General features: G+C 44.7%; 1 protein-coding gene and 1 long non-coding RNA gene across 2 annotated transcripts in view; one reads left to right on the forward strand and one right to left on the reverse strand.

The window, feature by feature from the left end:
- Positions 1-1,999, reverse strand: part of SNTB1 (syntrophin beta 1) — a 225,549-nt gene extending 223,550 nt beyond the window's left edge. Inside the window, exon 1 of the mRNA XM_066379422.1 lies at positions 1,433-1,999. Coding sequence (XP_066235519.1) covers positions 1,433-1,997 — 565 coding nt within the window. The 5' untranslated portion in view covers positions 1,998-1,999. The remainder of the gene's footprint in view (positions 1-1,432) is intronic.
- A 219-nt stretch (positions 2,000-2,218) lies between these two features.
- The window catches only part of LOC136401341 (uncharacterized), a 48,196-nt gene continuing 29,958 nt past the window's right edge, over positions 2,219-20,456 (forward strand). Inside the window, exons 1-2 of the long non-coding RNA XR_010750498.1 lie at positions 2,219-2,336; positions 4,615-4,722. This is a non-coding gene — a long non-coding RNA (uncharacterized lncRNA). The remainder of the gene's footprint in view (positions 2,337-4,614; positions 4,723-20,456) is intronic.

Below are 20,456 nucleotides of genomic sequence, written 5' to 3' on the forward strand. Positions count from 1 at the left end.
AAGCTAAAGCAAATAGCCTTCCACCTTCTGGATCCAGGGTAGCAATGAAATATGAAGACATCACGAATCCTCTAGACAAATAAGAGAGGGGAAAACCCTCCGGATTCTAGGCCAGGAGGCGGGCGGGAGTTGCATCACGTAACAGAGTTGGTTTCCCAACTGGGAACTTTCTCAGTTTCACACACACCAGCATGACAGCTGGTGAACAGAGTATGTACTGAGGTCATGAATTTAAGACTGAAATCAACCACCCCTTTACAAGGTCTCAGCTGAACATGTCATTGAGCACCGAAGCTCAAGGGGGAGGGCCCATAACTAAGTAAAAGACCCCGGAAAACTCGGTGTACAGTGAGAGCGAAGCTAGGTAAATCGATAAAAATCATGACACAATATTAGTGCTGATAGAGACAGGGCCACAGCCAGCTAAGTGGCAGCGAGGCAGATAGCAAGTGAGAAGTGCAATTGTGGTGCGAGTGCAGTCAGTTGTGGTGTGAAGGGAGATGGCATTCTCTGCCCACTACACAACAGCCCTATTCCTCCACGGGCCGCCGCAGAACCACAAATGGGTGCAAACCATGCTACCTATCCTGTTCACATTCAGCGATGAGGAAACTGGGGATTTCACATCTCAAGAAGGTAGTTTCTAAAATGCCTCACAGGCAGGGGAAACTGTTTACAGACAGAGGTTGTTTCCACAGCCCTCTGGAAAAATCCCCAGAAAATGCAGGCAGAAAAAAAAAATCACTTCGCCAGCCCTCCACCCGGAGCAAGCCGGAATCCGGACTGACCGCCCAAACACCTGGCAGCAGGGGTGAACTTTTTGCATAAAGCTGCGACATGCTGTCCAGCCCTTGGCTCAACTCCCCAGCCACAGCCCCAGTTTCCCTTGGAAGGCAAGGAAGTCGAAGGATGGTGGGAGTTTTAAGCAGTCATACACTGCCACATCTGTCTGGCCCCTTTATGATTCAACCCTTTTCGCTGGGTGTTCCAGGCTTCTCAGGAGGAAACTGTGCCAAAGAGGCAAACTCTCCGAGTTGTGATTACTCCATGAGCTCGCCTCCTAACGTGCACGGGCACTCTCTCTGTCTCCCCCTCCTTTCCAGCGCCACTCCCCAGTCCCGACGCTCCACGTGGATTATCTGCAGATAAAAATGAGGCAGTGTGTGCATTGAGCATGCGACCCCGTGCTTGGCACATAGGAGTTCAATAAACACTGCTGATGTGGCGTTGTCACACACCCCTGCTGGCTCAAAGCCTGTAACGACTCTAGGGTAGGAACAAGTTGCCCCCAGGTGGGTAAAAGTTGTTAAAACTCCACGTTAAGCTCAACCCCCGGGCCCCTGGGTGTGACAGCACGTGGGTGCGGGCGCGGGCGCTGCGGGAGGGTGAGTGGGTGTGCGCGCCCCGCGCAGCCAGCGCGGCGGCCCCTTACCTTCCAGCAGCACCTCTTTGCCGGCGCGCTTCAGCGCCTGCACCGCCTCGTCGTGGGTGGCGTCCCGCAGGTCCGCGCCGTTCACCGACAGGATGGCGTCGCCCACGTACAGGGCCTGGGTCTGGTCCGCCGCCAGCCCCTTGAAGATCTTGCTGATGAGGATGGGCATCTTGTTCTCCTTGCCGCCCTTGATGCTGATACCCAGCCCGCCCAGCTCCTGCTTCAGCACCTTCACGCCGCGCTTCTGGTTCGAGATGGACTCGGGCACCTGCTCCGGCAGGTCGGTGAAGGCGGTGCGCACCCCGGCCGGCGAGTCCGGGGGCTGCGCGCCGCCCGCGCCCGGGGACCCGGCGCCCCTGCAGAAGGAGCCATTGGTGGCGGTCCCAATGCCGTTGTACGCCGCAGCGCCCTCCTCGCAGCTCAGAACCAGGGCGTCCTCGCTCAAGTTCACCAGAACTTTGTGCCAGCGATCCCGCACCAAAACTTCCAGCAGCCCGCTCCGCTGCGCCCGGCCGCCGCCCCCGCCGGCCGGCACCGCCGCCGCTGCCGCCGCCGCTACCGCCATCTTTCCGGCATTCTTAAAATGCCATGTGATTGCAAAACGGGGGGAAAGTGGGGAAGGGTTGCGCGTGGGGGTCGCGGGGCCCAGGGGCGCGCGGGGAAGGCGCCCGGCGCAGAGCAGGCAGCGCGCGGGACTCCGCTCCGGGAGTTCGCAGACGCGCTCGGCGCGACTCGGCAGCCGGAGCTCAGCGGGTCCCCCCCTCGCCTGATCCTGGGCGGGGTGGAGCAACCTAAAAGAAGAAGGAGAGACAGAAACAGGGGAGGGGAGAAAAAAGAGCCAGCTGCCAGTTGCAAAACCCCAAAGCCAGGGGAGCCGCGAACAGCGAGGCGCCGCGGACAGCCGGTAGGAGGCACGCTCGCGGGGAAGGGGAAGGGCGGGGACCCGCCGCTCACCTGTTCCAGCCGCCGCCGCAGCCGTGGATGTCACACGCCACCCGCCGGCCAGACCCTCCCAGGCTCCCTCCCCGAGCGCGCCGCCGCGGGGACAGCTGCCGTAGCGCTTTCCACCACCCCGCCCAGCCCTCTCGTCGCGGCTCCCATCCCTGCGGGCTCCCACACCGCCCCTTTGCTGGGTCTGCGCGTCCTGCCTTGGTCCCCTCCGTGGGTGTTCCTGAACCCCCTTCCCTTCCACACCCTCCGCTGAATTGCCCCTCAGTCCCAACCTGCAATGTGTTAGACCCACGTCTCCTCGCTCTGGCTTCCTCGGACCAAGGCTCGGCTTCTCCTGAGCGCTGTCACTCCTCTCCGCAAGGACTCTCAGGTGGACTGAGACCGAGGTCCAGAGCTCTCTGAGAGTGGAGACCACGGCTGTCTCGGGACCCAGAATGAAACATCAGTGTAACCCAATTCCCCCCGAACGTCCTCTCTTTCAATACAGGACATCTGTCTGCCGGGTCGCTGGAGAGGTGGCTGGATTCTTCAGCCTGCCCCAAGCCCCGGGGACAAATTTTCTTCCAGCTGTAATACTCGCTTCTCACTTATCCCTTTTCCCCCAACATCACACCATATGCTTCCTGGGGCTTCCCAAGAATTACGATAGGAAGTCCACCATTTAAGAACTCAGTCGCAACGGACTGTATCTCAAAAGTTCTTTTACAAGTTGCTTATTTAGAGTTTAGGCCGCATTTTCTCAAGGGAACAATATTATAATTGGTGGTTACCTTCCCAGGTCAGTCCGGAAATGCCAACAGAACTCATGTCATAGCTCAACCTCCCAGAGTCCTTCCGGTCCGGTCCTTGACCCTCTCCATTCTATGCTCCCACCGAGCAGGTCTCATGGGCCTTTCCAAGAAGTTTGCCTTCCCATTCCTCTCCCCGTCTCACCTTTCTGTCCCCTCCCTTCATAACTCACGAACCTGTGAATTCCGAATCCAGCAAGGTGTCAGGGGGAAGAAATATTGACACGTTTCTACTGATGTGTATCATCACCGCGAGTTCTCTAACCCTTCCAGAATGACTCACCCTTTTAATTGAGAATGCTTAAAAACTCAGACAAAGCCCTAAAGGGTGGTTGGCATTCCAGGCAGGTTACCTAAGGAAATGACAATATTTGGATGTATTTTTTGAGGAGGAGGAGGAAGAGAAGGGAAAGTCACTGTGGACAGGTCAGTGGGAACCCTTGGGTTAATGCTACTCCTCTTCTGTATTTTTTTACCCACCAGTTTTCCAAACGCTTTTTTCTATTATTTCACGTGAAAGTTCCCGTGGCAGAGATAGCAGCCTCTGTGCACAGGATCAGGCAGGGAGGTGATAGAGTTGACACCACTGCTCGGTGGGAAAACCAGCTGGGACTGCTTGCGCCGCCTTAGGGACAAGGGACTCACACACATCACTCTTAGGGATATCAGAGCGCGGGTGTGTGAGTTCAAACCCCAGTACACGAAGGTGGAGGTAGGGGACAGAATGCCAGTGTGATGATTTGGAAATCCAAACAGATCTGGCTCTGGACCCAAAACCTCCATCAGCCTCACACCTGTTCCCTTGGCCTCTGTGGGAGGCCCAGGCGTAACTAGAGATAATGTTTCAGTGAGCGACTGCAGGCGCTGCACAGGGAGTTTCTCAGAATCTCTGTGCTAAGCACGTTTTTTCCCCTGTAAGCAGACCTCCATGGGAAGGAGGAGCGTGCTTGTTGCCAGCGTCATCAGGAGGAGGGAAGACAGGTATTTAACATCATTAGACCCCACGCATGCGTGATAGCCAATGGAATTATGTATAATAACAGCTCCCATTCTGTGTGCTTTACATGTATTCACATAATCCTTCCAGAAATTTTGGAAGACACTTAATATTAACATCCCTTCTATTAAACACTAAGAAAGTGGTGCTACTTGTTTGATAACTTGCCTTACGTAATATTAGTCATGTAGCTAGTAAATGGCAGTCAGGGTTTGAAGCCAGCAATGAAGAGTCTGCATTCGACCCTTGTCCTACCCTCTGCTAAAAATACTCAGAGTCTGTTACCCACAGTGTCCCTCTGGTTAGCCTGTGCGTGGGGCCAGAAGCACTGAGGGTGAAGGTCCTCTTCCGGGACCACACGTAGGAGGGCCCACCCAGCCCTGACCTCCTTTCCGAGGTTAGAGAACACCCCCCTCCAGCTGACATGCTTTTTCTTATTTCTTCAGACATGTTAATATGCTGAATCTAGCTACTGCTGGGGTCTTGCTAGCCTAGAAGCCCGTCTATGACAGCTCTATACATCTGGCCTCTGATCGTGATGCTGACTCTCAAAGGTATAAACTTTATTGACCTCATTTCTTAGTTCTGGGTAGGTCTGCTATAATACAGCCCCTTAATACTCACAGTTAGCAGAAGTGATACTTTCCTAGGTCCCCCCTTGTAATGAATGGTCACTAAAAAGAACCAAAGAGACTTCCAGCTGCCTCAGTGTTGTAAGTGTGGCATTTGAAGCTCAGGGTAGTAGACCAATGGCAGACCCAACGCCATGTCAGGAGTTTGTGGCAAAGTCACAACTGGGTTACCATGGCTACCTGTCCAACTTCAGTATTGTGGATATTACGCCTGAAGCCCTACCCTATGCCCCTGTTAATCAGATTTCTTTTGCTTAGCTCTGTCTCTTGTTCTGTTTCTTCTCTCTGTCCTGAACTGGGGTCCTCCAGTGTACACCCCTTTCCCATGGGAGGTGCATTTTCCCACAGATGTTCAGGTGGAGTCAGACTGGCAAGAACAGGTCACACAATCCTCAGCTCCACAGAGCCGAGGCTACATGGCCCCTCCTCCAGCGTCATGGCAGGAAGGGGTGGTGCCATCCATTCATTCCTCAAGGTGCTCGTGTTCAACCATGTCCCAGGCATCTTCTAGGTGCTCCAATAAAGGGAGCCGACAAACCGGCAAAGACATGCCCTATGAGGCTTGTCCCACAGTGGGTGGTAGGCTGGACATAAAGAGTGACTGCAAGCGTAAGGTACTTTCATGGAGCAGTAAGTGCTAGGAAGAAAATAAAACTGAAAAATAGGATCAAAAATGACTAGGGGCAAAGGACACTGGGCGCCATGGCTGTTACGGAAAGCCTTTGTGAGGAGGTGACTTTGCTGCTGAACCACGGTGATAAGAAGAAGGAAGCCTTGCAGAGATCTAGGGAAGAAGGTCCCAGGGAGAAGGAAGAGCCCGTGCAAAGAACCTGACGCAGAACCAAGCCTGTCTGCTTCAAGGGTCCAAAAGCAGGTCAGGGTGGCTTGGGCAGCCTGTGGGGAGAAGAGACAGGTAGGAGAAAAGACCAGAGAGATGGGCTGGACCAGCTCACAAGTAAAGGCCTGGAGGATTGCGACACAGACCGAGCTCCTTGTCTTCTCTGAGGTTCAACAACCATATGTTTTGGATTGTCAAGGACAGTCTTGATTTCAAATATTACTTCCTGTTAACTACTGAGTTCCAATATTGAGGTTTGGAAAATATGATCTGTATTTTTGGCACTGTTTCCTAAATAGTAGGTCGACCATCTTTAGAGCAGTTATCCAATATATGGAATGGACAGTGGATAGCAGGTGAATAGTGAAGAAGAAATAGAGAACCCCTGGATATCTGGGGGGTAAATTACAGAACAGAATGAGAGAGGAGCAGGAGGGGTGATAGAAATGTAAACCCCTTAAGGTGAATCCCACCTATGTAAATACCTGTTGACTGAATGCTTATTGACTACCTACTCTGGTAAAATCTTAATGCCGGTTAGGGAATCTTATTTTAAAGATGGAATGTTCAGACTAGGGGCTGGCCCAGGAACAGAAGGCTAAGCAGGTTTGGGTTCTTTCTTTTCTGGTGTGCCTCAGTCGGTGAACAGGTCCATCATCAATATTAAATGGGTTGGCATACACCCTATATTGGGTGTACCTGGCATTTACCAGGGCGGGTCCCTGGTAAACTAGATAGACCACCACCTAGAGTATCAGCCATCCAGTCAGTCAGGTGAGAAGCATGTGATTGCTCTTGGTGTTAGAATGTTGCCGAGGGGACTCCTCCAGGGTCACACTAGCCCAAGGCAGAATTGAAAGTGCTTAGATGTTTCCCTCCACCTTCTCCTGTTGAGTTGCTTCCTCCCACAACAACCTGCTGTTGAAACAAACCTTCTACCAGTCTTTTAATATCTGTAATATAAATTTAAGTCACTTTTCCTAAGGCTTTATACATTTGATCCTTTTCTTAACAACTGTAGCATGCTAGGTTGGGTGCCCATACTTAAAGATATTGAACATATTCTCGGAATTTTTTAGGAATTCGGCCTAAATAGACATACAAGATGTCCTGGTACAAAGGTGAAGAGGAATAAGAAATGGAAGTTTGTTCCATACACATCTTTAAAAATATATATGAAATGAAATTTCAATAAGTGTTTCAGGATCTTGCCAGACTACCCTTCAGACTTCAGAAGAGGTTGATATTGACTTAGGTCTGGAGCTTCAGAAGCAGAGAGCCGGTCTACATGGGCAGGAGCCGGTCTGACCTCCCCATACCATCTCCGCTTCCTTTATGGAATCGTTCTCATGCACTCTCCATTGATCCATGAGAAACTTCTTCCTATACTCTGCCTCACAACCTGATGCCCATTTCCGCACCACCCAATTCATTCCCTCTCACAACCACAGATTTCCCCCAGACAAACTCTCCCTTAACCCTCTGGACGGAACTCTCAGCCCATCAATGTGGACACGCACAGATCCTGCTTTCTCCTGGACTGCATTCTCATCTGTTCTTTCTATTCCCTGACTCCAGCTGAAACCTGGGCGAGTTCCCAGGTGCCACATCTCCCACCTACTGCGTTCTCTGGCAACAGCCTCGCCTTCTTTCACTGTCCAGGACATCTTGTGAAGTTTACACCAACATTTTAAAAATTATTATTATGGATTTTTTTCAGAGAGAGAGGAAGGGAAAAAAGACGGAGGTGGACTGAAACATTTATTTGTTGTTCCACTTATACACTTATTGGTTGACTCTTTAAGGTGCCCTGACTAGGGATCAAACTCGCAACCTCGGCATATCAGGATGATGCTCATATGAACTGAGGACCCAGCCAGGGCCTACACCAACATTTTTAATGCCTAGTAAACTTCCAGATCATGGAATGTTCATGGCTTGCTTTCTTTTCTTTTTTTTTCTTTTTTCTTTTTTTTTCTTTTCTTTTCTTTTCTCTTCTCTTCTCTTTTCTTTTTTTCTTTCTTTTCTTTCCCTCCCTCCCTCCCTTTCTCCCTCCCTTCCTCCCTCCCTCTCTCCCTTCCTCCCTCCCTCCCTCCCTCCCTCCCTCCCTCCCTCCCTCCCTCCCTCCCTCCCTCCCTCCCTCCCTCCCTTCCTCCCTTCCTTCCTTCCTTCCTTCCTTCCTTCCTTCCTTCTTTCTTTCTTTGGCACAGTGTAGCACTTTCTTCAAATCATATTCTATCTTTTCCTCAAAACCTCTAGCAGTCTAGACATTTTTGGATGATTTGAGCTCCTGGCTCTTGTTTTTCTTTTCCAAAGTATTCCTTCACTATCATTAGTCAAACATACGTATTTTTAAGGAAACTTCAATGTATCTGCTTCTCATTGGGTATGTGATTTGGAACTAGTCCCTTCACTTCTAGACTTTAGTTGAGCCTGGAACTTTTATTCTAATTTGGTAGATGGGTAAGAAATAGCAAGAATTAATGACCCAATTAGTAAACAAATATCAGATGACTTTACGTTTTAGAATCTAGAGTTTAAATGTGATGGCCAAGGAGCTTGTTTGTGGCGAATGCTCTGAGTGTCATGAAAGAGGACAGTTTGGAGCTAAATCCCAAGGAAGTGCAGACTTTAGAGAATGAGATAAGAGAGCACATACATTGCTAGCTGGAGAAACAACTTGGTCAATGCAGGAAGAACAGGGAGGCACAGATTATTGTTATTGAGCAGTGGGTTCATTGGCTGAGATGGATCTGGGAAAGAAATAGGACAGGGATCTGGTGGAAAGATAGTGTTATTAGTCAGAATGTTTGGCTCCGCATGATAGACTCCCAACGGATGCTGAACACTGAGCAGAACATGCAGAAGCTCACGTTGCCAATCCACAAAAGGCGAGAGAACAGCTAACCTCAAGTGCAGTTGGAATTGATTCTAACATACTTTGTCCTCTCGATTGCACAAGGCCAAACAGTGGCCACTGGCAGCTCAGCTTCTAGGAAGGAAAGGGCTCTTGTCTCCTCATCTCAATTAGAAAAGGGTCCAAAGGAAGAAAGAATTCAGGTGACTCAGCTTAGGTCACATATCTACCCTGGTGGCCATAGATAGATACCCGTGATTGGCAGTCCTCAATAGAGCCACATGGCCAGAATGGGGATGATAAAGAATTCACCAAAATAAAAGGATACAATTACCAGAAGGAGGCAGGAAAGAGGTCTGGGCCAGACCAAATGATATTTCTCCACTACAGGTAGGTTGGAGCCTGTTGACTCTTTCTGTGCAATTAATTTATCCTAAAGATATTAGGAAGTCACTGCATTCTTTCTAATCAAGGGAAAAGTATAAACACACACATACACAGATACTGGGGAAGATAAATATTTTGACAGAATGAGGAATGGGTTAGATGGGAAGGACTGAGTGCCTTAGCATGATTTATTGCACACAATAAGAACACAAGTCTTGGGGGTACTAAAGACAGGAAAATAACTTAGAAAGATTGTTTAACAGTCTAGGCAGGGATAATAAAAAATCTGCACTGTGTGGAAATAAAGAAGATGGTTTAAAGAAAGATGGATTTGCCTGACCAGGCAGTGGCGCAGTTAATAGAGCATTGGCCTGGGATACAGAGGACCCAGGTTCAAAACCCCCAGGTCGCCTGCTTGACTGCAGGCTCATCTGGCTTAAGCGCAGGGTCACCAGCTTGAATGTGGGATCATAGACATGCCTCCATGGTCGCTGGCTTGAGCTCAAATGTTGCTGGCTTGAACCCAAGGTCACTGGCTGAAGCCCAAGGTCACTAGCTTGAGCATGGGGTCACTGGCTTGGCTGAAGCCCCTGGTCAAGGCACATATGAGAAAGTAATCAATGAACAACAAAAGTGCTGCAATGAAGAATTGATGCTTCTCATTTCTCTCCCTTCCTGTCTATCTATCCGTATTTTCCCCCCTGGATAGAGGACTAAGAAGAAGAGAGGCCAATGCATTCATAATTAGCTTTTATTAAATCTTTGCACCATATTAGGCCCTGTATGTGCATAAGACATGTCATTGGTTTCAGACTGCAATCATTTGACATGGGTAAGGTTATGCCCATATTACGGGTGAGAATGTTGAGTCCAGCAGGGTTTCGCTGCTGATAAGTGTTTGAGTTGGGATTCAAACCCAGTGATAATTTAGTTCTGTTTGACTCTAAAATGTATGCTTTTTAATTATTACAATAAACTAGGCATGAGCTTAAGTATCCAGGAAGAAGGTGACAGAACTCATCTAGAGGTGGCCTGGCTCTTTTAGATGTGTTGAGTTTGAAGGAATGGAGAGCGAGCAGCAGGTGGTATCTGAAAGACATTGAAGTTCCGTGTCTGGATAAGGGCCTTGTGGTGTCATTTGCTTAAATTAGAGTCAATGTGATCAAGGGAGGGACTTAAGGGGGAAAACAATCTTGGATCCTTGGTAATGACAGCAAGAACATGAAAAGTCGCAGCATGGTGCTTGTAACAGGTTGAAAGTGGAACTGACGAGGCCGGCCATGGATTTGGATGTGGGGAGCGAAGGCAAGCTTTATTAAGGAGAGAGCAATTCATAACTCTGTTAAGTTTTGCATTGCTTCTTTGCGTAATTAAACTAGAACTATATAAAAATAGCCACCAATTAACTGCAAAACTTGGAAGCCCAGAGGCAGAATACACATTTAAAGTCAAAGGGCCACTGCCCTACTTCTGAAATAAAAAATCAAGCCCTCCGAGGCATCACAAGACACTGTGTTTACACACAGTGTCCACTGGACTAAACTCTGAGGAGGTGATAGATGCCTTAAAGCTCTGGTCTGCCTGGTGAAAGATCAAAGAAACCAGAGCAGGCAAAAGGCAGAGCCTGTAGACCACCCCAGGCAGCCGCTCCTTTCTGGTCTCCAAGGGTGTAAATACTTTGCAAGGCAGGGGCAGGGGGTAGTGGTGGCAATGAGGGGGAGGGATTTCTGCCAGAACCACACTAGAATAGAATAGCCCAAAACAGTGGGAAAAAAATTATTCCAGAAGTATTGTAGAAGAGAAAACAAATCATCACAGGCGGAATAGAATTTCGTTTCTCATATACTTCTGCTAAGTATTTGTTTCTCCAGGCCAGGGGTTATGTTTAAGATTTTATCACTGTTATGGACTTACAGAGCAGCAAGATAACATCTAACAGTTAGTTGTTCCCAAACTTTGGAGGGGATTTAGGATGATCTAGGGAGCATGTTAAAAATACAGGCATTGAATTCGATCATTCCTTCTCCATTTGTTAGCAGACAGACTTCTAAAGTGAGAGGCTTTGTTCTGTGTGTAATTATTTTGTTGCTGTTGTTTTTAATTACACTCTACTATAGATTCTTATTTAAAATGTTACAATCCACTCACTCACATTATTTTTTTTTGTTCCGATGCACCCACTTTAGCCAGCATGAGCCCCTTCAAGCTCACTTTCGAGTTCTTTTGACAAGTCCCTATTGTATTTAATCACCTTTTTCTTTTTGCTTTCTGACATAACAAGCTCTTCCAGGATCAACTTGTATTTTATCTGCCTAGCCCGGGGATCAACCATTCCTTCAGGATCCCCGGTTCCTTTTATTATGAAATGTTATTTGAAAACCAAGATCTGGAGACGAGATGTGCTTATTTCTACTATTGTAAAAGATGAGAGTTCACATTCACATCCCCAATTCAAATCCAACGCCATAAGGAATTGCCTTATTTTTCCTCCTTCTGTATTTGTCAATCGGTATGCGAGAAATCTGTTTATCAAAAATGTCACTACATTTATTCATTTTGCCGTGTCCTGCAATACAGGAAGAAATTGTTTCAGAATTACTAGTGCTATTGCAGTAGCAATTCCAACAACAAACCTACTTAGTCAGTTCAAAATGTCTTTGCAGTTCATTTTGTCCTTAGATTATAGGGCAATAAAGGTGCCCCGAGTACCACATTGATGCTTGATGCAATCTGCCATCAAAATATCTAGCTATGGGAAAGCAAGCAGGTCCGGGTGGAGGGGCATTCTACAAGACCAGTAGCCTGTGCTCCTCAAAAATATCAAGCCACATCAGACAAAATTCAGAGTGGAATTTCCTAAAGGCAAGAAGGCTGAAGTGATTTGAAGACAAAAAGAATGCAAGGTCCTGGCTTGGATCATCAAAGGAAAGCGCCAAGGTCATTTTTGGTGGCCATTGAAGACATCTAAATGTAGACTGTATATTTGATCATAGAATGGCATCAATGTCAATTAAACTCCTTGCCTGTGAAGATGGTACTGTGGTTGTAGAATAACCCAGTTTTAGAAGATATCACTGATATGCTTAGTTAGGGAGGACAGGATGTCTGTAAATGACATCCAAATGGAGAAAGAGAGGCATCAACAAGAAAATCTGGTGAACTAAGAAGTGACTTCCAAAATATATAGAGAAAAGAAGAGAGCAACAGAAAGAGACCTATGAAGCAATTATGGAAAAAGTAATGTTAACCCCTAGTACATAGGGGTTTTCCATGTGATTCTTTTCACACTGTAATAGGTTTAATACTTTTTTTTCAAAATAGAATTGGGAATAATAATGCAGAAACCCAATCTTTACCCCAAAAGATTTTGATCTTGGGAAGGTCTGGAAATGTCTATTGTATCAAGGGGGTTCTGATACAGACAATGTACACTTTAAGAAAGGCTGAGCAGATACTTGACATTTTATGGATGTAGAGATCAAAGACTCCCTAAGGTCACATATCCTTGGGGGCAAAGCCAGGACTAACCTTCCTTTTAATAAGAATTGGTGGTTCAAGATCAGTCAAACCGAGAAAATAGTGGGTACTCTATAAATATTTACTAATTGCTGGCTACGGTAGGATAGAGAAAGAAAAGAGAACTGATTTGGTGCTTTCTGATTCTGAACCAGGCACTTACAGACACTTTCACTGCTGTAATCTTTCCAAGAAACCAAAGTGTGGATGGATAACTTTATTTATTTATGTATTTATTTATTTATTTATTTATTTATTTATTTATTTATTTATGGTGTATAAAGACATTGATGCTAATAGGGTAAGCAAGTGTGAGGTCAGAATGCCTACATTTAAATCTCAGCTAATTTACCGGCTCTATGACACCAGGGAAAGTATTTAACTTTTTTAAGCTTCAGTTTAACCCCCTGAAAAATACATTTAAACATTATTTTTTTATCTCAGAGCATTATGGTAAGGATTAAGTAAAATAGTGCATGTAGGCACTTAACACAAAGCCCACACTGAGTATAAAAAGTGGCCAATAAGCATTAAGAAGTCATGACAGAGATGATGACAGAGCTAGTAAGTGACAAATGTTCTAGTTAAGGTGCATGGCTTAAGGCAAGAAGAAAAAGAATCATCTCTGTATTCGCTTAAATATAACGTATACAGCACATAAATTCACTTTGCTGTTGTTCTCTTGCTATTTCTTTCCTCCTTTCCTCATTGCCTCTCACTCTCTTTCCTAAAACAAACTGAAATTTTAACTATGCCTCAGGATAACAAAATCTACATATAGGATGCCAAAGATTCATAGTCAAGTGCAAAGGTTGGCAAACTATAGCCCTTGGTCCAGCTGTTTGTTTCTGTAAATAAAGTTTTATTGGAACACAACCACACATTTGTCTACACATTGTCTATGGCAGTTTTTACAGTACAATGGTAGGCAAAGTTGAGTAATTGTGACAGAGACTGTATAACCCTCTGACCTTGAGCCCTTTGATTATAATGATGATCAAAAATATAAAAATATTTCTAACCTGACCCTATACAGAAAAAGGATGATTCCTAGTCTAGTGTATTAAAATGCCATGAAAAGCACCGGAGTCATCTTAAAAAACATGACAACTGGAAGTCAGGTTAAAAGGCACTGGTCTGACAAATAGTAAGTGTTCCAGTTCATGGTAGCTACCATTATCACAGATAACGGAAACACAGAGAAAAGACTCAGAACCAACATCTGAAAGTGCTTACGGAGGTCAGTGTGTGTTTTCTTGTGCAATATTCACTCTGTGCTGCAGAAGTCATCCAAGTTTCATAAATGGAAACTTGGAAGCCAGAGAAATAAAGAAAATCCCTCAAGGACACAGGGATTTGGGGCAAGGGGGATTAGAATTCAGACTTAAGTTTGACAAACTGCACATCACATCCCTTTGCTTTGGGTCACCCTACCACCTTCTCCACATTTTAGGCTTCTGTTGATTGACACTCAGATTTTATATCCGTGGTCCTCTGCGTGAAGGCCTTTAAAATTATTTTTAAAGGGAAACCCCCAGGAGGATCAACCTCTCTTCCAAAGAGCGAGTCTTTGGCAGCCCTAACATTGCTATGTTTTAAACTCTGTCCCACAGGCTTTCTGAAAGGTTAAAAAACTGTGGTTGTTCCTCTCAGTGTCATCAATACCAGAGACCCCAAATAAAAAGTGGCTTTAGATGACAGGCAGAGCAAGGGAGGCCTGGTTTTGCAGGAATGCAAGAAAACTTTATTTCCATTTAATTTTTTTCCCCAGAAAGTCAAGCAACTGAAAAATTTGTTTGGAGATTGTTGGCATTTCTTCTCCCTCCCTCCCTCCCTCCCTCCCTCCCTCCCTCCCTCCCTCCCTCCCTCCTTCCTCCTTTCCTTTCTTCCTTCTTTCCTTCCTTCCTTTCTTTCCTTCCTTCCTTCCTTCCTTCCTTCCTTCCTTCCTTCCTTCCTTCCTTCCTTCCTTCCTTCTTTCCTTCCTCCCTCCTTCCCTCCTTCCCTCCTTCCCTCCCTCCCTCCCTCCATGATAACCTTTCTTTCTTCCTTCCTTCCTTTCTTTTTAAGGGAAATTATTTTTGCCCAATAGAATCTATGTAGACTGAACTAGATTATGCTATAAAAAGCCCATTATAATCAGGGAATTCTAAATTTTTTTTCAAAGCTAAAATTATTGTGCTTCTACTTTGGACAAGAGAGAAGCTGGGACAGTAGGCGAATGATGATCAAGATGATGATGATATATCAATTTTCTTGAAATTCTCTGCCCTCTAGTTTTCTAATCAGTTTTCCAAATTGCGATAGAGACATAAATATAAAACAGATATTTTTCTATTCCAAAAAGAAAAAGAAAGAAAGAAAGAAAGAAAGAAAGAAAGAAAGAAAGAAAGAAAGAAAGAAAGAAAGAACACAAGTACCGTGATAAATGACCCCAGTGCTGGGTAGTATTTGGTGGCGAGAGAAACGTGAACTTCGAAGACACCAACTTCCTGGAAAGGGCCAGCATGACTCAGCAAAGCCAATGACTGCTGGCATTTAGGAAATGTAAGGGCCTGATCTTCCAGTTTTCCATGATAACCAAGGAGTATGCTTTGAAATGATTTTTAACATTTGGCTTAGGCTTTTAGAAATGCTATTATCAAAAGGGCAAGAGCTAACACATGCTGGTGAGGATGGTGAGAAGAACCAGAATCCAGGCGCAATATTGGTAGAAATGGAGGTCGGTACACACCGACTAGTATACGGCTTCCTCAAACACTTAACAACAGAACTACCACATGGTCCAGCGATCTTGCTTCTGGGTAGTAACCTGAAGAAAATGAAATCAGGATATTGAAGAGATATCTAAGACAGCTTACTCACACATTCATTGCCACAATATTCACAGTAGTTAAGAAATGGAAACAAGCGTTGATGGATAAAAGGATAAAAAAATCATGGTATATGTAAATACAATGCTACATTATTCAGTCATAAAAAAGAAAGAAATTCTGCCACTTGGGACAACATGAGGGCATTTTGCTAAGTCAAACAGAGAATGACAAATACTGCATGATCTTATATGTAGAGTCTAAAAAAACTCATAGAAGGAGAAAGTAGATTGGTGGTTGCCGGTTGGGAGTGAGGAATGGGCAGAGGTGGTCAAAGGGTCCAAACTTTCAGCTAGAAGATGGACAACTTATGAAGATCAAACAGGTAGCATCATGACTATAGTTCACAATACTATATTTTATACCTAAAAGTTGCTAAAAGAGTAGGTCTTAAAGTTTTCAGCATAATGAAAAGTAGCTATGCAAGGTGATAGCTATGTAAGGTGATCCGTCTTCCTTTATTGTGATAATCATTTTGCAATATATATATATATATATATATGGTACATCTTAAACTTAAGCAATGTTATATATCAATTATATCTCAATAAAGCAGAAATACATTTGGCTCATAATTATATAAAATATCATTTGGCTCCGCAAAGGAAATGAAAGACTCACGCAGGCTGGGTTTGGTTTTTAGATCATGGCTTCATACCTCCCAATGTCAGTAACTGAATTGGGAGATCTGGATTTCTTTCTCAATAAGGTTCGCTTATGGTAAGTCTATCCTCACTACTGCTCTGCTATGATTTCGTGTTCTCATAGAATCAAATCTCTGGGCTCCAAGGACTACCCACTGCCAGCCATTCTTACAACAAATGTAATGTGACAGGAGAGGTTCTTTTTGGCAACTAACCCACTAGCCTGTCTTCTACTTCATGACGTGTTCTGTCAGCCGACACCAGTGCCCAGACATTGAGCAGAAATAAGGTGTTAGAGGTTTTGTTTTCCACTGTATGTTTCAATAGCACACTAGATGCTTTTATAATAGGTTCTTGCAAAAAGAAAGAAAGAAAAAAAAAAGGCACAGAACAGCTAGCAGAGTGATTTTCCACCTACTTCCAAACCCCCAGCCCTCATGAGGCAGACACTTCTACAAACTTGCAGCAAAAACAAATGAAAAGAAACCAAAACATAATTATCCAAAAAGTGCTGAAAATGGCATTTATACGGAGATGAAGTCTGAGTTTATTTGAATCTGTGGGAGTTCTAGAATTCTCTTCACTTCGTATTCCCTGTAATTGCAGTCCAGAGAACCTTTCTGGGTAAACACCTGGACTTTGCTCTTTATAAATGACCTAATTATTTTAGAATTTAGCTTTAACAACCGCAGGCTTAATCCAGGTGCAGGGGCAGAGGCTAAGGAGCTGGTGGATCGGGTCTGAGCAGCAGGGGAAGGGACACCCTGACCCTCTGTCATCAGAGGAGGATCAAATTGTGAGCACATTTTAACGCAGCAGATTCTGAGGACGACCAGAGACGGGGCAGTTTCCAGAGAAACTGCGGCCTCTTTCTCCCTCTCCCAGGTAACCGTAAGAAGTTCAATTTACCCAGACGTTCTCAGGTCTTTCGTTTTTATATTACTGTTTGACAGTGTTTCTATATTGATCCTCAAAATGTCCTGGAAAGGTAGGCAGGTCAGGTACTGTTACGCGTCATTTAGTGACAAGGACACAAAAACTTAGCAGTGTGTGTTACTTTGCCAAGGTTACTATTCATCAGGTGTTGTGAGTCAAACGTGAGCGTTTTTTCTCCAGCCTTTGGAAAACCACTGCTCTCTACACTACTGGGCCGGTTCTGTTGAGGCCACCAACTTTGAAATCGGATCCAAGTGTTCCCCTGACCTTTCCCTCGAGATTATGTAAGAATTCCAATAATTTCAGAAACAATGATTGACTAATCCATAAACAGCCTGCGCTGGACAGTCTTGTGGCATTAAAAAACATAAGACTTGGCTTCTGATCTCAAGGGATGGACAAGTTGGATTTTAAAGAAAATAATTATGTGAGACTACCAGAAAATAGAGGTAATAATAAGAATCATAGGCCTCCAAGCATGAATCAAGCACAGAGCTAAGTACTTTAAACATATATCTGCTTTAATCCTTGGAACAACTTTCCAAGGCCACTGTGGTCATCCATCTGGCAGTGGAGGAAACTATTAAGTAACTCTCCCAAGGTCATAGCTGGCTAATGCCAGAGCTGGGATTGATCCATACTTATGCCAGGTGGCAAAGTCCTGGAAAGTGTCAGGGCACTATTCTGACTCCCTGAACACACACAGGAGCCCATTGTGTTGGGAACTGAACAGTTCAGTGTTCAGGGAAATGTGGAAGGTAGACATCCTCAGGAAAGGGCAGGGCCAGAGAAGTGAGCGTTGAGTTAGAACTTGAAAGAAACGGTGAGATGAGCGTGGATTGTGCAGACCCGGTGCTGGTAAGGGGGGCGCGGCGTGGGCGGGTTGATAAAGCACGCATAGTGGATGGGTGATTGGCTGGAACCAGGTGATACAAAGTCACTCTCAGGGTTCAGATGGTTTACCTAGCTGGAGAGCTATTTGTTAGCAGGGTGCATTCTTGGAACCAGACTTATAACTGTGCCTCTTTGTTCTAAAGGGCAATTTGTTGCTTTGGCAAGTGCCCTAGCTTCCTGCGTTCAGGTGCTCCCTGGAGTGGATGAAAAGCAAGATTTTGCAACATTCATGGAAGAAGAGGAAAGGGGTTTCCCGGAGTAAGGAAGCCGTTTCCTAGAGAATGATGAAGGACAGTGTAAGAGGCCTCTGAACTGGAGGGTGTGAAACACACTTGTTTCCCAACACAGGGCTTTGCACAACTTCTTGAAAAAGTGATTCAAATTTTGTACCTATCAGAATGGTGGCCCACATTCTCTGTGCTGTTGATGCCTCTAGGTAATGTTTTAGGTAGAGTCAACCTTGGAAGCAGTTGAGGGCCCAGGCTGGGGAGGCCTCATTGCCTAGGGGCCCTGGACCCTTAGCCATTCCCAGAGGGGTTCGACTCTGATCTAGGATGAGAGTGGGATGGTCAGACTTGTGTTTTCTGCACAGCTCTTACTAAAAGGTCACAGTTTCGCACTAGAACATGTTGTGCTGTTGGAGATCGTAGAAGGGTGAGGACTCACACCAGCTTAGGAGGCCGACGGTTATATAACTTGTCCTTTTGTCTCATGGAGAAGACATGGGGGAAAAGGCCATCGTTTTTATTGTCACCTAACTCTCCCGGATGGGCGTGTGCAAATCCCCTTTCCCATCTACTTAGAGCCAGGGCATTTGGGGCCAGGACACTCTGGCCAAGCTTCTAGCTGAATGACTGATGTCCAAAATTAAGACTGAATTCCAGCAGGGATCTCTGTGTGAGGTGGCCTAAGGCCCAGGAAGCCAGAGTCCTTGAAGAAACAGAAAGATTCAAATACTGGATGGGTATAAACAAAAGATGTTTCATAGAAAAACAAATAAAATAGATGATAAATTTTCAAAAAATTTCACCTTCACTCATAATAAAAATGGAAACAATAAAGCACATTGGTGTTTGTTCATCTCTGAGGTTGGCAAAGATTTAGAATGTTTGATAATAGTTTAGCAATATCAGAGATAGTGTGGGGGCCCAGAACTCACATACACTATAAGTGGACTGGACCTTTTTGAACAGCTTTTCAGTACCATCTACGATGTACATACACTTTGACTCAGCTTTTCTGTTTTGGGGAAATTGTCTGGCAAATACCCAAGTGCACAAAGATATTGTGAAAGAAAGTTCATTGCAGCAGTTTTCAGAATAGTAAAAAACTGGAAACAATTTAGATGTCAATAAATAGGAAATACCATACACACCTTTTTAAAGATGTTAAAATAATATTAAGTCAAAAGGTACAAACTTCCAGTTATAAGATAAGTAAGTTGTAGGGATGTAACATAGCATGGTGACTGTAGTCAACAGTACTGGTCAATTTGAAAGTTGCTAAGAGAGTAGATTTTAAACATTTTATTTTATTTTTTGCAAGAGAGAGACAAAGACAGGAAAAGAGAGAGATGAAACAACTCGTAGTCATGTCACTTTTGTTCATTGATTGCTTCTCATACGTTCCTTGATGGAAGTGGGGGATCCAGCTCAGCTAGTGACCCCTTGCTCAAGCCAGCGACCTTGGATTATATCAATGATCCCACACTCACGCTGGTGAGTCTGTGCTCAAGCCAGTGACCTCAGGGTTTCACACCTGGGTTCTCAGAGTCCCAGGTCGAGCTCTATCCACTACGTCACCATCAGTCAGGCTTAAACATTCTTATCACAATCAAAAAAATTGTAATAGTGTGAGGTCATGGCTATTAACTAGACTTATTGTGGCGATCATTTCAAAATATATACATATATTGAATCATTATGTTGTACACCTAGAACTAAGACAATATGTTCAATTTTATCTCAATTAAAAACAATAGTAAGTAAGAAAAAATAATATAATAGTAGGTATAGTATGAGCTTTTTGTATAAAATAAGCAAAGGTTATATGTATTCATATATCTCCCATTCTCGACCTCTGCTTCCCCATGCATAAGTCACATCTGGGCAGGTGCATATGCAGCAGTTACTAATATTGGCCACTGGGAATGAAAGTGAGAAGACCAGCATGCTAAGGGGCCTTTTGAGTTTAACTTTATCACTTAGGTAGAATTTGAGTGTTTTTAATAATCAAGAGTTATTTATTTTACAATTAAGACAATGAGTTTAAAAAATAAGGCTAGCTCTATACTAAGAAGATGAAGTGCTACCAAGATCAAGTCCAAAGTAACAAAGATACTAATGATAAATAATATAATTATACAGGGATGGGCAAAAGTAAGTTTACAGTTGTGAATACACAAAACTGTGCCTACGCCTGTATTCATAATTGCATATTGAGGTAATTAGTATTATTACATTAATAACATACACTTAGCACTTTTTTTGTGCTGTATAGTTTTAATTTATTGATTTGGGGGAGAGAGAGAGAGACAGCCAGTTATTTTACTCATTTATGTATTCATTGGTTGATTCTTGCATGTGCCCTGACTAGTGATCGAACCAACAATGTTGACATATTAGGATGACACTCTACCAACTAAGGTACCCAGCTAGGGCTGGACACTCTTTTAAACATGCCACATACTTTAGTTCATGCAAGCCTTACAATAA

Source organism: Saccopteryx leptura, chromosome 3 (assembly GCF_036850995.1).
Source record: "Saccopteryx leptura isolate mSacLep1 chromosome 3, mSacLep1_pri_phased_curated, whole genome shotgun sequence".
NCBI lineage: Eukaryota > Metazoa > Chordata > Mammalia > Chiroptera > Emballonuridae > Saccopteryx > Saccopteryx leptura.